Below are 16,296 nucleotides of genomic sequence, written 5' to 3' on the forward strand. Positions count from 1 at the left end.
CCAACAAGGAAGAGCAAAAACTCTTATCCATATCATTCGTCACTTTTTCAATGATGCCGGTTGCCTGTAACTCATTCAACTTTTGCTTTGTCAATTCCTTGAAAGCGGCTGGAATGTGTGTGTATACATTTCTCGAGGGAGGCATGGATTTGTCATAGTTCAGCTTTACAGCAGGAACGTTAAACTTTGGAAACTCTTGAGTTTCCAAGAATGCCTGTACACTGTGCAGTATGAACTCACATCGCCATTCGGAGGTTGCTTTTTCTTTCTTTTATTACAACTAATAATGCTCTCTTATTATACACTTACATCTCCCGATCTTGGACAATCCTTCTTCAATCGCCCCTTACACCCGCTAATAAGGCGTCCTCATCTACACCACACGTCTAACGAGTACGGGGTCTACTACGGAGGTGTGGCCAGTCCACTACAGCCTGCCGCATTTTATCAGCTGCGCTCGAAGACTCCAAGTAGGTACTCGCGGGCCAGTCTGCTGTTGCGTGCTGTAAGATTTCAGCTCGCTACGTGGACCGTAAAAGGTCCTGTTTGCGGCTACTATCCGTCTCTTCACTTAGTGGCATCGTTGTCATACGTCACGCGAGCACCAAGGTACACAAATTCTTCGAATACTTCATAAATACCCCCAATCAATTTCAATCCCAGTACCAAGACTCGACAAATTCCTACGCTCTCTACCAGCCATCATGTAATTTGTTTCGGTAGAGTTAAAAGTAATGAACGTCCCTACCACTGCTCTGTGGTTAATAGCGACGCTATAAATATCACCCCCCCCCCCAAAACCAAATTCCTAAATGATTTCGGACCGTTTTGTATAAATTTTCAACACACAGATTTTTAAATATATATAATATATTTTATCAAAACATGATATTCGGCCTGTATTTAGACATCGGGGAGCAATAGAGTGGCGAAAAATCAATTCCTAAATGTTCATCGCAAAAACTGAGTGCCTAGTTATCTGGTACTGTGTTCTCTAAGTAGGTTTATCTGGTTTTACATATAAGCAAAAACATCCATATAAAAATACACATTTTTCTCCTGTTACGGAAGTTGATTCTAGTGCATAATATGATGCCTGATCCTACGATCGTTAAAGCATTTCCTTGTTGCGTTTAGCTTGCTTCATGTTTTTTCTACTTCAAACATATTGAGGAAAGGTCACACAATAGGATTTTAGTAGCTGTAAAGTCTACTGTTAAAAGTGGAACAAAATATATGAAAACATACGCGACCTATAATTGGAGCTCAAGTTGTGCTAATGATCTGCTCATAACTGGGCTGTAGAATTTTATTCCTATTTCGATGTAAATAATATGCGCTTGTTTGATTCTCAAAAGTTGCAATGGTACAACACAATTCGCAGTAAATATTCAGGATTATAACTTCAATGTAGATATAGGCTGGTATTTGATGAATGTAATAGAGGATTTGGATATTAATTATTTTTCTATTTGTAGCTGCGTAAATTCATATCACCCAAGGAAACATTTGGCTCTCTTTCTCGTTTGTGTTTTAACATGCCATGCACACAAATTAAATGTTTGTTTTTCCTTTCTAATACCGGGTTAACCTTCGTCTGCTATTGTATTAGTAAAAAATATCTTTAAAATGCAGGATTCTTTTTTCATAATGAGAAAGAGTATCAGTCTTAGGGAAAAGATACGGTAAAATTTGGTAGCTCGAGAAAGCTTTCGGTGCTATACCTAGGTTAATAGATAACTAAACTAAAAAGTAGTACAGTATTATAGTGAAGTGAAATGCTTCGATTGGAATGACAGACTTTAGAGACGTATGCTTAGAGCAGTGTGTGCTTTTGTTCGGTTCAAGTTGAAATAACTAGTGATAGACAAAGAATGTGTGCGTCCTAAAAAAAATAGCTACACACAGTGGATATGCTTCGATTCGTATCAACAAAATAGTTTCCGTTTTTATTGTGACGTTTGATGAGGATAGGAGTTGTATGGCGAGAGCCTTGCCGTTTTTTTAAATTCGTCTCTTTTGTTTGCTTTCGTCTTAGCTAAAACACATTTAACAGTAATGTATAAATATTATTTTAAGGGTTTCCTTATTTTGTATGCACTTTTTCTTCCATTAATAGGATAGACTGTTGCATCGATTGATTTAGTAACAATTACATCATACACGTGTTTTTGCTTTTTTTCTCAGTAACAAGGCGGACACCGTTTATATATATATCATTAATTGAACAACGTACAATGCATTTTATTTATTTCGCCTATAAAATATAAAAAATATATTTACTGGTTTCGTTTATCATGGATTTGTTTTTCAATCATGATTATCTTAATTGTTACCATGTATATTATATTTTTTTTTATATGCCTTCTGAAGATAATTGATTCTGTTGAAAGTTGTTCGTTAAGTTATTCAGTTTAACTTAGAAGTAATTTAACATAATTATTACATAAGCGTGTTTTCAATGTTCTAAAATTTATGCGCCATCATTGCGATACTTGTCATGTAGTAATTTAGTTAGCGGAATCCGAACATTTTGTTTTATCATATTCATTGTATAGTTCTGTAATTTGTCGTATCAGTTCCAAAAAGTGACATTTCAAATTATCGTTTCGATTGTGTTGGCGCAATTGGAACATGATCCAACGCAAAAATTCGTTTTGTTTTAGCTAGGCGGCGAATCGGAAAGATTCGTTACAAGAAGCGGAAAAGGGAAAATAAATTGTTTCTTTCTGGGAGAGAGGTGTGTGTGTGCGTTTGTGCGCATCATGTAAGTTTAGGATCCACTTGCTGCTTACATACTGTAGTGTGGATTATACTTTTCACCGTTTGCCAGCAGTGCTGGCGCGACTTAGAATAGACCGCAGTCTTTAAGATTATTTTTGATGATCACGTCGGATACAGCGTCGAACACAAACTGGATGTTGCTGGTGTCCGTTGCGCAGGTCAGGTGCGTGTAGATTTCCTTCTGATCTTTTCGTTTGTTCAAATTTTCGAACTTCATTCGAATGTAGCTGGACGCTTCCTCGTACGTGTTGGATCCTGGAAGATGTTGATTTATTTTAGTTTTAGAAATAAGTTACTGGCTTTTTAAATAAACGAATACTTCACGTCAGAAAAAGACTGATTTAATATCAACGCTTACCTGAATACTCTGGAAAGCAGATGGTCAGCGGCGATCGGGTGATTTTCTCTTCAAACAGATCCTTTTTGTTAAGGAAAAGAATTATGGAAGTATCCACGAACCACTTTGAGTTGCATATCGAATCGAACAGCTTCATCGATTCGATCATTCGATTCATTTCTTCGTCCTCTGCAAGGACTAGATCATATCCTAGAAGAAAAAACACATGCTTATTTTTAGGATACTTTGCCAATAAGCCCCACAAACCTGATAGAGCTACGCAGAAGATTATTGCCGTTACTCCTTCGAAGCAGTGTATCCACTTTTTCCGCTCTGATCGCTGACCGCCAACATCAAACATTCTACGACACAAAGCAAAAAAAAACAAAAAACAAACACAAATTAGTCTCCACCGTCCGACTACTAGCCATTAGAAGCACACTCACTTGAAGTGTATACCCTTAAAGCTAAAGTGCGTTTCGACAATGCCGGTCGTCTTAACCCGCGTCCGCAGCACGTCTTGCTGGGTGGGGATATAGTTTGGTTGCGAGATCCGATCCAGCGAGTTGAGATAGTAGGCAGCGGAATCGTTCAATTGGTACTCGCGTGACCGGGAGAAGCATAACTGCACACCCGGATCGGTCCAGAGTTTCTTCATTAGCGATACCAGCTCGGGCGTGAGTTCACCTTCCTCGGTTGCCGAGGCATATGTGAAAAATTGGCGGGCGATGTCCTGTTAAAAATAAAAAAAACTTTAGTTTTTTATGCTGTGAAAAAAAATAAATGAAAATAATATTCACTGTCTTGCTGGGATCGGCGAAATCGATTCGAAGCTGTCCCATTGCACGAATGATTGCCATCAGGCTTTGAATCGTGTTACTGTACACCACCGGTCGATACTGTTCGCATTCCTCCTGTGAGTAACCCGTTTCGTGGATTATCTTCATCTGTTTAACAATGGTCGATTTGCCAGATTCGCCCGCTCCTGCAAGAAAGTAGTGTAATTCAAGAATTAGAACAGCAATTAGGTTTCAAGGTTACAAGTTCAAGTAAGATATCGGAAAAACGTTATCGACTATGAAGGAAATTGTCATAATTGAATCAATTTAGATGCTGGAATAAAGTTAATATCAAGACAGGGAAGAACGATCTCGAATTTTTAAATCATTTACATATTGTTTATCGTTGACCCGGGCACGAGCGTAAAAATGCTGCGTGTGGTTCTCCAAGTGCTTCACTCTGGTAGCGATAGTACGGCGACGATCCATTCATAAAGATGGAGAAGGCCGAGGAAGTAGTGGCGGAACTTGTAATTGAGTGCATGTGTGTGACATATTCATTCGCTACTCAATTGGAGCTGCTGTGTATCAGCGAACAACCGGCGGCGCACTTATCGTGTCTGAATTGACACCGCGTTTGACCTGTCAGAATCGCACAGCAGGGGTTTGCGATCTCCCCTTTCTTCTTGCGGGTACTTGTGATTGCGCCGGTATAATCTATGTGTTATACATTGTATTGGTGAAAGCTTTTTGGTGCGATAATCAGTACCGATATCGTTGTTGGTTTTGATTCGTCATTTCGAACCACTCTCAACCACTTAGGTTGTATTTGATGAATTGAAAAATGTTTTATACTTTGATAAACTAATTATCGAGTTATTTTCAATAGCGCAGCAGTTGGAATGTTGTTGAAGTCCCAAACTCCCAAGTCACCTAAATAGTAAATAATAAATACGAATAGAGGAATTTTGAATAACTAATAAAAACGTGCTTAACGCAAGCAAAATTATTGTATTAATAAAGACTATACCTGAATACATGTTGAAAGCAAGTATTGACTAACTTACTTTACTTGTTCGTTACCCAAACCATTCAGTTTCCCCGAAGTGTTGTCAAACCCTAATCCAGATCACTGAATAGATCAAAATTTGTAATTTTACTTGAGTTTCAACAACCGTAAATGCTCCTCAGTGATGGATCTGAAATATGGAAGTTGCAAATTTAGCCACATAAAGATGGCTGCGTCCTTACGGCCGGTTAGGGAAGAAAAGAAATTAGTCTCTCAGACCTCAATGGTACTTTAGAGTTATAGATATCTGTCTACCTATAAGCTTTTTGCATAACGGAAAAAAGGCCTAAACTTGGAAAAGGGTTTGACCTCTTCATTTCAATATTCCTTCTTCCCCATTACTACGCCACTGAGATATTGCAAAGTCTCAAATGACACAGTAATTCGCACAGTTATTGTGGAGGACGTTTTCAAGTTTATAGAGTACAAATCCCTTCTTCCCCTCCCATTGTCTACGCTAATGAGATAAAGCAGCGGTTCTCAACCTGGGGTACTTGAAAGTCTTCAGGGGGTGCGCGAAAGAAAAATCAGTAATGACCGACAAAGTAATTTTTCTTTGTAATACTTCATTTGCTGTTCAATCATGCTCCTAAAACATGACTAGCAATCAAACAAATCATAGTTCAATTTGAAACTTTGAACTAGACTACCACAACATGATCTACCACTACCCTCTCCCACTCTGTAAGAACATTCCAAGCCAGGGAGTACAATCGATATTAGAGCAAAACTAATTTATTTGCTACATTTTTTATACTCGAAAACTCCTAAGTGCAAATGTTCAAAGTAATCTGTTCAGTAGTTTTTGAGTCATATCGAATTAAAAAAAATCGACCAGTTCTTGGGACCACTCTAGTAAAAAATTAGACCACTCTTATGAAAATTAAGTTTGAGTTGCCTAATAAATATTAGAATAATTTATATGTGGTTTGGAGCGAGTTGTGCTTATGAGTCATTTTAAAAGTCAATTCTAAAATTTCCTATATGAGGCTCTCTAGCAAGTCGATTTTGGGCTAACAATTTGTTTTGGAATAGCACCAGATCTCGACGTTCCATGCATTTCTAAGTTATTTGACATCAGAAAAATTTTCCGATTTTCCCAATTTCCCTCCTTGGTAGATTTTCGAGGGTCGAAAAATCACAACTTGGAGTGCAATCATATCCGATTGAGCTCAAATTTTGCACAGATCATTTTTTGGGGCAACAACTGGACATAAACTGGACATAACTTAAAAATGCAGCCAACGATTTTTTTTTATCAGAGATGAAGAACTGTGAAGAGCCAGTTCGCGAGAGTCGCAACCGCCTTTCTGAGGGACGTTGTTTTGATGTTCTCCGATTGGGCTGAAATTTTCAGCGTTTGTTTGTCTATCAAGGTAAGAAGTTTGCAAAATTTCAATTTTCTTCATTGAGGTTAAGTGGGGTAAAACGGCCCTTGAAAATGATATGTCCAAAAACGTCCAAATAATAAAAAGTGCAATAACTCCTGCTAGACTTGATGGATTTTTTTAAAAATTTGTGGTATTATTCTACACTAAGAGTACTTCAAAACGCATGGTCACAATATATGCCAAAGAGGTAACATGACGAAAAAACGCATTTTTCTCTTAAAAATTGTCAACTTTCAGGGTCATTCTACTCTTTTCAACATCGCTAGAAAAAAATATCTGAATATGGCGTTTTGTAAAGCAACTGAAGAGCTTCAATGTCATGTATAAGCCAAGTGTGCCAAATAGGGTAAAACGGCCCTAGAAGGTTTTTTTCAAAAAACCGTCAAAATCACTAAAATCACTATAGTTCCTTCTAGACTTAATAGATTTTACTGAAAATTTGTATTGTCATTGTACCTTACCAGAGCTACCTACTTTACCAGAAGATACGCAATTTGGGGTAAAACATTCCTTGAAATTTTTGTTTTTTCGAAAAATGCCGTTTTTTTCGAAAAATGCCAGTTGCTCTACAAAACGCCATATTCAGATATTTTTTCTAGCGATGTTGAAAAGAGTAGGATGACCCTGAAAATTGACAATTTTTAAAAGAAAAATGCGTTTTTTTCGTCAATTTACCTCTTTACCCTATATTATGACCATGCGTTTTGAAGTACTCTTAGTGTAGAATAATACCACAAATTTTTAGAAAAATCCATCAAGTCTAGCAGGAGTTATAGCACTTTTTAGTATTCAGCTGTTTTGGACATATCATTTTCAAGAGCCGTTTTACCCCACTTAACCTCAATGAAAAAAAAAATGAAATTCTGCAAAACTTCCTGCCTTGAATAAACAAACAAACGCTGAAAATTTCAGCCCCATCGGAGAACATCAAAACAACGTCCCTCAGAAAGGCGCTTGCGCCTCTTGCGAACTGGCTCTTAACTGTTCACTGTTTTGATGCTTTTTTGATGTCCATGATCTCCAGATACTTTTTCACTGTTTTACCGCATGCACCAACCTCCCGGCCAAGTACACGCAGCGATTTAGCCACTTTACCTTCGGTCTTCCTCTTCAGCATCCTTTGAAGCTTCTTATCGTTCAGGGTCGTTGGCCGTCCGGAACCAGACTTTCTTTCGATGCTCTGATCGTTGTCCAATAGTGTCAAGATGTTGTAGATGCCGGAACGGGCATACATGGCGTCCACAAAGTGCCGCACGATGTCCGTTTTTGACGCGGCGGGGTACCGTTCTTTGAACGCGCACACTTCTGAACGGAGCAGCTTCACTTTTTTCGCCATCACAGTTAGAGTTTGACTGATAGAGCTGCCAATTTTTTTGCTAACTCATGGGTTACCATGATTGATGATGCATGAGTAGTTTCGTCAGTGTGATTAAAGGTAAATCCATAAAAAAATCGGCAATTTTGGTCCATTTTACTACCGCAAACGTTATTAGGGATGGGCGAACGGCTAACGAAAATAAACTAATGGTTCGCGCGAAACCAAAGTTTACCGATACAATACGAACTGTCGACGCATGTAAATCATTGTAAACCATAAGCCGTTTTTATGAGTCGGTTCGCAACGGTGAGTGAGCGGTCTAGAGCCGCTCTTGGAAAAGAGCCGTTTTGGGAGCCGTTTTATACCGGTTTACCCTATGCTTTTTCCAGAGCAGGTTGAAAATCGCTCACCCGGAGAAAAGTCGCGTTCGCTCGAAAACTCGGAGATTATCTCCCAGGCCCGGAGATTTCGGGTGAGACCCGGAGAGGTGGCAAACTTTAATCTTCTATTCTAAAATCTGTTTTAAAATTATGCGTTGTAGCGAATAAAAACACAACCAATTTACTCAATTTACTCATTGCTAACATAAGCTTTTTAAACGCTTAATGATATCGAGAGGCGTGCTATGATGAAAAGAAACTTCAGTGACGAATTCGCTGTATTACGATGCATGAACCTAAGTTTAAATGAAACACAACAGAACAGCATAACCACATGATTGATAACAATAGCTCATATGTCGTGGGCAGATAAAATGTTGGACAATTTTGTACTACCCTAGTTATCGGTATTATTTCATTGCTCCGCGGGAAAATTGATAAAAAGATTTAAGGATAAATTTATGCAAACAATGAACCAATCACATGCGAGCATGCCTGGCACAGACGACATTGCCACCAACCATTTACTGTGACATTCTTTACATCAGTAAAAAAAAACATTCTCCCCTTTCCAATAGGTCATTTAATGTTTGCTTCCATGAACTTAGACAAATTTGATGTCTTGAAGGTAAAGATTTTTCGAAAATTTCCAAACAGCCCTCTTTCTTAAACAATTTGTTAATCGCTGTTAGAACCTACTTAAAACTGATGTCTTGAAAGATAACATGCTGATAAAGGCAACAGTACTGCTCTATCATTGCAGCGGCACACGATTTCTATTCGTGTGCAATCAAGGAAAAACTGGAATGCTGCTGGGCAGTTCCACAAAAATGTCCCATTTTTACTATTTTTTTGAATTATCATTTTTGATTTGTATGAAACTTTGTATTGACGTTTCTATAGGTAAAAGATGCCATTTGTGCTATCGGTTTAATTTTCTAGAACACGACTCATTTTTAAGAAGCTATTGAAAAAAGCTATTTTGGAAAGGTATTGATGATTACAAATATTTTTATTTTTCCGAGTGACCGGATTGAACGAAAATCGTGCCTATTTCCGCTCGTCTCACAACACCTTCTAGCGCAATATTGAACAGCAGGCAGGAAAGACCATCCCCTTGTCGAAGTCCCCTACGGGATCCGAATGGGTCCGATAGACCACCCGAAATCCTCACACATCCTCCATCGTAGCCTTGATCAGGTACATGGTGATCTCCAGGTACACCGATGTTGGAGGCTATGCTGGAAAAAGGTGGTACGTATGGCCATATTCTTGGAGGCATCGAAGTCGATTAGTCTTAGGCCATTTTCATTCGTCAGCCGGTGTGCGCTGAATAGTCCAATTATCGGTCTTATTTACTCCTCCTGGCCGGCCTGAGCGTTGTTATCCCCGATGACAATCTTGACATCATGTTTTGGACAGCGATCACATTCACGTTTTAACTGCGCGTAAAATTCGTCTATGTCGTCACAGTACTTCCGAGGTGCTGTGCACGTTAATAATGCTAATGTTAGAAAATTGGCCTTTAATTATTAACCTGCACATTCTAGGGTTAACCGGCCTTCACCCGATTACCCGCTTCTGCATCTCACCCATCACACTATAAAAGCAGTGCTCAACCCATGTGTGTCACAACTTTGGTAGAAGGTGTGTCCAGCCCTATTCGGTCTGACGGAACTAAATCATCTCCTTCACACACATTGAACTGTCCGTAAGCGAATTTTAGGGAGTGTTGCGATATTCAACTCGCGATTACACACAAGATAAAATATATCTTTATTTAAAAATTAACGAAGTGTAACGAGATTAACCAATAGGACATGTGTAGTTGTGCAATGCGGATATCAGAGTGTCATTATCTTTACGTTTACGATGACATAGCCCCATCCGGACGTCTATCACTCTGACGGATGGTAATTGCGTTTTGGGTAACGCTTGTCGCAGCTGGAGTGATCCCTGCAACACCTCCCCCTTTTAGTAGTACAGATGGTACGGGTCATATCTCACGGGACGCCTCTGGCTGCGCGAGGATTGGCGAGTTACTCATGGTTGTCGTTGCAGTTTCTGTTTCCGATTAGGGCGAGGATAAGAGTTCGGGGGCAGTCCATCTGGTTGCACTGGCTTGTTTCCGGGAGGCGCATACGGATTCGATTGGAAGATCGATTCAGTTTCGTCTGCTGGACTTCGATCCAGGCCCCATGACTCTAGTAGAATGTCGAGTGGGACTTACGTAGGCTGCCTCTTGTCAGCTGTTTCGATCGAATTAGCGTCTTCTTATGCTCCAACCAAACGTTGTATATCACGTTCCGAATGCGTTCGAGAATCTGACTAGCTTCCCAGCTCCAACTGTTGTTCTTGAAGACCTTGGCCAAAAACAGGTCCTTAGAATTGTACCTGATTTCTTTACTTCCATGCTTGCGGTTGTACTGGTAGTCCTGCTTGGAGTGATCTGTTTTGTGAAATGCAGTTGGTGGTCTGAGCAGATCGAGCGAAGTGCGTATCGTTCTACCAAGCATTATCTCGGCAGGTGATTTTCCCTCGGAAGCGCTTCGGCAGGGCGAAGAACGGTAGCATAACAAGAAGGTGTTGATTGCTTCGGTGAGACCCTCTCCTTCCGCCGTAATTTTCTTGAGAGTTCGCTTGAACGTGTCAACGAATCTTTCTGCAAGTCCATTGGATTGTGGGTGGAAAGGTGGCGTCTTCAGGTGCAGTACGCCTTTGGTGTCGCAGAACCCCTCGAACTGCCCGCTGATGAACTGGTGTCCATTGTCGCTAACCAGTGTCTCCGGGTTTCCGAAGCGAGCGAAGATGCGAAGACGAGTTCGGACGAACTCCGGCCATTTCGAGTATACATCGACCAGGATGAGGTAGTACCAACCGTCAACAGGACCAGCGTAATCAATATGCAGTCTCTGCCAGGGCTTTTCGGGTACGGGCCAGGACTCCAAGTTGGTTTTGGCAGCCCGAGCACACTCGGTACAGGAAAAAACAAGTTTGGCAATGCACTCGTCGATTCCAGGCCAGTATACGTAGCTACGTGCCACCGCTCTCATTCGCTCGACACCTGGATGGCCCTTGTGCAACAACTGGAGGACCTTCTTCTGGTACTTCGAAGGAATTACCAGTCGCTCACCGTAGAGAAGGCAGCCGGGAATGACTGACACGCCGTCTTTACGAAGATGGAATTACTGGCATGAGTCGCTGACGTCTGTCTTCTTAGTCGGCCAGCCTTGCTGGACATGCTGAAGCACTTTTTGGGAAGACTTCCAGCGATTGATTAACGACATCGTGGAACGTACTTTCCAGATCGATCAATGCTATTACGTACTCCTTATCAGGCCGAATGTGGAATGTGTGTGTTTATCAGCCTCGATAGAAGATCTACCTAACCAAAACTATCGGTCGACACGTATTCGATGGAAAAGTCGTATAGGAGAAGAGTCAGCGCCCAACGTTGCAGCCTGTTGGCGGTATAAACGGGGATTCCCTTTTTAGATCCGAATATGGCCAACAACGGTTTGTGGTCTGTCTCAAACGTGAAATGTCTTCCGAAAAGCATTCGATAGAAGCGCGTTACAGCGAAGATCAAGGCCAACCCCTCCTTCTCGATCTGGCTGTAATTTGTTTCGGCTGGGGTTGGGCTTCTAGAGGCGTGACAAATTGCTTTCACGCTGCCGTCGGGAAACCGGTGTGCGATTCTGGCCCCGACCGGCATACTATCGATGAAGTAAATTGTTAAAAATACAAATTTGTGATTTTTCGTCCATTTACTTAGACATACTACCAGTTTTAACATTTCAAAATTGTTAGATAATATTTTGTTAATTTTCAACCTAACAAATAATACACGTATATTAGCTGTCCTCGTGATACAGTGTATGTAATTGTTGGCAAACGAAGAAGTTTTCAAGCAAAACCTAAAAATTGAATCTTCTTAAACTTAAACGGTATAGTTGTGGTTGCTAGGATTTTTAGCTGGAACTTGTTGATAATTTTGTTTGGCATATCATCTAACGTTACCCTATTAGTGAGCCTACGCAACGGCATCGAAATTATTTTCAGAGTAAGATTCATACAAAAAATTTGATTCAATCCGAAATCGATAAAAAAAGGAAAAAAATCAGATTTAGGAATTCTGGGTGCTTATTCAATAACGATACGCTTGTCCATAGATATCAAAGCTTTTGAGATACAGTTTTTAACGATTTAACGTGGCGTTTTTAGAAATAAACCTGGAGTCAAAACAGTTTAAAAACATGTGAAAAAGTCTGTGACTTTTAGTCGACAATATGTAGAAAATTCCGTCAGAATCTTGGATGTCCATTATCCAGATTATCAGCATTTTCAAGATGATTTCTCGCTGTTTTGACGTAGACCTACGTCTTTCGCCAACCAAATGGCATCGCTATGGAGCAAATTTTTTACATCGGTCGATGGTACATAATATTTTCGTTCTGTGGAATTTTTGTCAGTTTATGTCCTCCCTGCAGCCCGTGTACAGACGTTTTTGCAAAGTTTACAGCAAGTTTCGAACGCTTTCTTTTGTACTAGAGAGTTATTTGCCTAACACGGACATCAGAAAGCTCATTTCAAGATGGCTTGACAAAGTATTTTTTTTTAATTCTTTTAGCACCAATATTTAGTGGTTAATTTGTGGTTTCGAAATCCAATTTGTGGTAATTTGTGGTTGAGTAATTTCTGAGAAATTTTCAGAAAACTGAGTCAAGCCATCTCTGAAAATGATTTCGCTTCAAATGAATCGGACAACGATGATATATATACATCAATCGAAAGCTCTTAATTTGTGGTTCACGAAAATGAAGTTTTTATAGGCATAGTTCATATTAAAATAATTAAAAAACTATTATTCAAATTTTTGAACATTGTTTACCTCTTGTTGTCAACAAAAACTACATTTTCGTGAACCACAAATTAAGAGCTTTCGATTGATGTATATATCATCGTTGTCCGATTCATTTGAAGCGAAATCATTTTCAGAGATGGCTTGACTCAGTTTTCTGAAAAATTCTCAGAAATTACTCAACCACAAATTACCACAAATTGGATTTCGAAACCACAAATTAACCACTAAATATTGGTGCTAAAAGAATTAAAAATAAATACTTTGTCAAGCCATCTTGAAATGAGCCATCAGAAAGGTAGGGCAAATGATTGCAAGTATACTAGGGGTGGGTAAAACGGCTCTTCCCGATGATCGACTTTAAACCTCATGCCATTTCAGTATACTTTCACTGGCTATCAATGCTAATCAAATAGCATCGTATTTGAACAAAATTTTTGAAAAAAAATGATACAGTGAAGAACCTGCTTGAAAGGCAACATACTACCAGTTGGTGTATTTTGGGGTAGCGTGTAATTCAGTTAATTGAAGTGAGCTGTTACTGACAAACCTTTTAAAAAGTTAAAAAAACTGATTTCGAATTACGCTGGAGGAAACAAAAATATGCGTACCAGGTCTGGGCGAAGAGAAGGATGCAAATCCTATTAGATAATATAACCAATCTCCAATAGTGTTGAGAAGTTAAGCTTTGGTTATACAACAGAGATGACAATTTTGGTCACGGGTTACTTTCAAAAACGTTTAATTTTTGTCTGGGCCAACGTTTTGAAGATATATTTCCTTCATGATGACGAAAAAAGAGGTTTAATAAATAGTGTTAATGAGTTCAGTTTTATTTTCTGAATATTTTTCAGTTTTTTTATCATTAAGAGATTAACAACAGTCAGATATGAAAACCAAACTATTAAATCGCCACTTCAATGCATCTAGGAGAAAATGCAGATGAACGCTTATTCGTGCAATCAATCTACTCAAAGGTTCACCATGTGTGAGGTAGCTCGTACGACTAACAAATACTTCAAAGTTTGGACGAAGCACGAAATGCACATTCGCCAATTCATATCAATGAATTTGAGATAATCGTTTGATGTTGGAGGAACTGAAATGAATAAGTAGACATAGGACGATTTTAGACGCTTTTTTGTTTCGATTGCGTATATGTGTGGTATATTTTTCTTCTTCGCATTTAGGGTTGACTCGAAGTATAAAGTAATCAATCAATTCGGAATCGATTTCATGTAGGTAAATCATTCATGAGATTTGACTTTTGCTAGGCTAGTAGGTACAAGTTTGAATTGTAGAATAATTCATATGTTCGACTCTCGGTAGGAACACCGGTTCTGACCCAGTCCCAGGTGCTATTTTCAACAACCTGTCAATGAACCGTGTTGCCAAAATCGATTATTCTGCTAATATTGATAATTGCTAAGTAGCGTTTCTTAGAATGAGTCTAACCATTGGCGCCGCTTAGCGTCGCAGATATGATTAAATTGCTGCCTGTGAATCACGTCAGTCTGTGAAGTATGTGTCGGGGACATCCTAGTTGAAACCTTTTATGAGGGTTGCGAATAATGATTCATAACAAATGAATTCAGAGAAGAAGGAAGATTGAAATCATTCGAGATTGTTTAAACAACTCAATCAGTACATGATACAGAATATAAATCCTCCGTGAGTTGCTAATTTCTATTTATGGGATTTTGAACTAAAATTCTGCGAAAAAAGGGCATATTCCAACGGAATTCCTACCGCACGGAGAGGATCGTTAATTGCAGCGGAAGCAAGACAAGCTTCCCCCTCCCCGCATGAACAACTGACGCGTTATTTCGGTTGTTATGCGTTTTGCACTCGCTGTCAGTCAGCACCTAGGGTCTCTGAATGTGTGGGCTTGTGTGAATGCTGCTGTTTACGTACAGCGCGTGCTGTGCCAGTGTTGCCGTTGTGGACGCAACAAATATGGATAAGGTTTTTTTTGTACTGCTTTTGAAACAAAATTTTATTAAGCGATATTTGTTTCAAGATCCGCTCTGTAAAAAAGTTCTTTACGGTTTTACAGCCAAACTTTTATATGATAGACTCTGTTATGGTCATATGGATCGTAGCACTACCAACGCAATCCGCAATAAATCGAAAAATCCCTAATCATAATAATTGAAGTTTTCTCTTTGAATACAGTAAGGTCTTTTTTAAGCAGCTTGCTTTTCTCTATTAATACTGAAAATTTTAAATATTGTCACTATCATATTCAAACATTTAAGACGATTTTCTTCGTTATATTTTCAACTCAGAAGTCTTTTTTACGCGGGCCCATACAAATTTGGAACGCATTCCTCACGTAAAAGTAGACCTGGTTGTAAATATTCGTTCCTTGATATAAGAAATAAATTTTAAATCACTCAAAGCAAACTGGCAGCATTGGCTACTCTCAATCGAGATTTTATTCCCGTGCTTGTGTGAGTGCATGCCGCTGTCAGTTTTTGGGTGTGTATCAGTGTCCAGAAAAGATGAATTTCGATAGCCAACAAATCATCGGTTTACATGAGGTGTAATGTAGCAAGTTTTCCGGGGTCTACCAACGGATTTAACCGGGCTTAAGAACGACATAAACTATGCTTTACCTAGTAGGAGCAGCTTCACTTCGCTTGCAGCCCGTTCGCCATCCGCTCGCAGTGCACGATCAATGTTTTTCGAACGTTCGATGGCTTCCTTATCTCGACTCACAGCACAACCCATTTTTCTGCGCTCTTCTTTCACTGACTGGGTTTCTTATGCTTTCTTTGATTCTTATTTGCCTTTTCCAAAACCGACTTGAATCAGAGCCACACCACCGCACACACTCCCAGATTGGTGGCAGCACCCTCGAAATTTCACTCACTTTTCATACAAACTTTTTTACCCAAAATGCCCCAGCAACATTAAAAATCTAACTTTCACACTTCTATCGCGTGGGACGCGTTGACACTTGTTGAAAAATCCACTTAAGTCGGAAAACGTTTCGGGATTAGCGCCCGGTTTAATACGAAACGGGGAAAAACGGAACCGATTCCCCACGGGACGAACAAGAAGAAGAGGGCACAAACCGACGACGCATCGAACGAACAGCAGCGGACCAAAGTATACGCTCTCACTTGTGGGACTCGTTTTTTACTACTGCGTCGAGTCTGCCAGCAAACCGTCTGGCTGCTGAACGGTTACGATGTGTGAGTCACAGTTTCTTCTCCAGTGTTTGCTACAGCTTGCTAAAAGGTGATGGACTGTTTATCCAATACATGCACACAAGTGACGACAGCAGAGTAAAAACTAGGCGTGAGGATATACTAACTACGCAGTAATGATAGCAGCACACATGCAGAGCTGGGGAAATTTCGCACCTATTA

The 16,296-nt window shown here is 39.7% G+C and overlaps 1 protein-coding gene across 2 annotated transcripts; it reads right to left on the minus strand.

Moving 5' to 3' along the window:
* Nucleotides 1–852: 852 nt before the first annotated feature.
* On the minus strand, nt 853–16,088 carry LOC129723988 (G protein alpha i subunit). 2 transcript variants are annotated; one of them, XM_055678530.1, is made up of 6 exons: nt 15,538–16,088; nt 3,922–4,106; nt 3,568–3,854; nt 3,389–3,483; nt 3,143–3,331; nt 853–3,039 (listed from the first exon to the last, which is right to left on the minus strand). In XM_055678530.1, exons 1-6 carry the CDS (start codon nt 15,650–15,652, stop codon nt 2,849–2,851), a joined length of 1,062 nt encoding a protein of 353 aa, XP_055534505.1. In that variant the 5' UTR covers nt 15,653–16,088; the 3' UTR covers nt 853–2,848. The 2 variants fall into 2 exon arrangements, with proteins under 2 accessions (XP_055534505.1, XP_055534506.1); XM_055678531.1 differs by lacking the exon at nt 15,538–16,088 and adding an exon at nt 4,294–4,434.
* Between the last annotated feature and the right edge of the window lie 208 nt (nt 16,089–16,296).

This window comes from Wyeomyia smithii, chromosome 2, assembly GCF_029784165.1.
Source record: "Wyeomyia smithii strain HCP4-BCI-WySm-NY-G18 chromosome 2, ASM2978416v1, whole genome shotgun sequence".
Taxonomy (NCBI): domain Eukaryota; kingdom Metazoa; phylum Arthropoda; class Insecta; order Diptera; family Culicidae; genus Wyeomyia; species Wyeomyia smithii.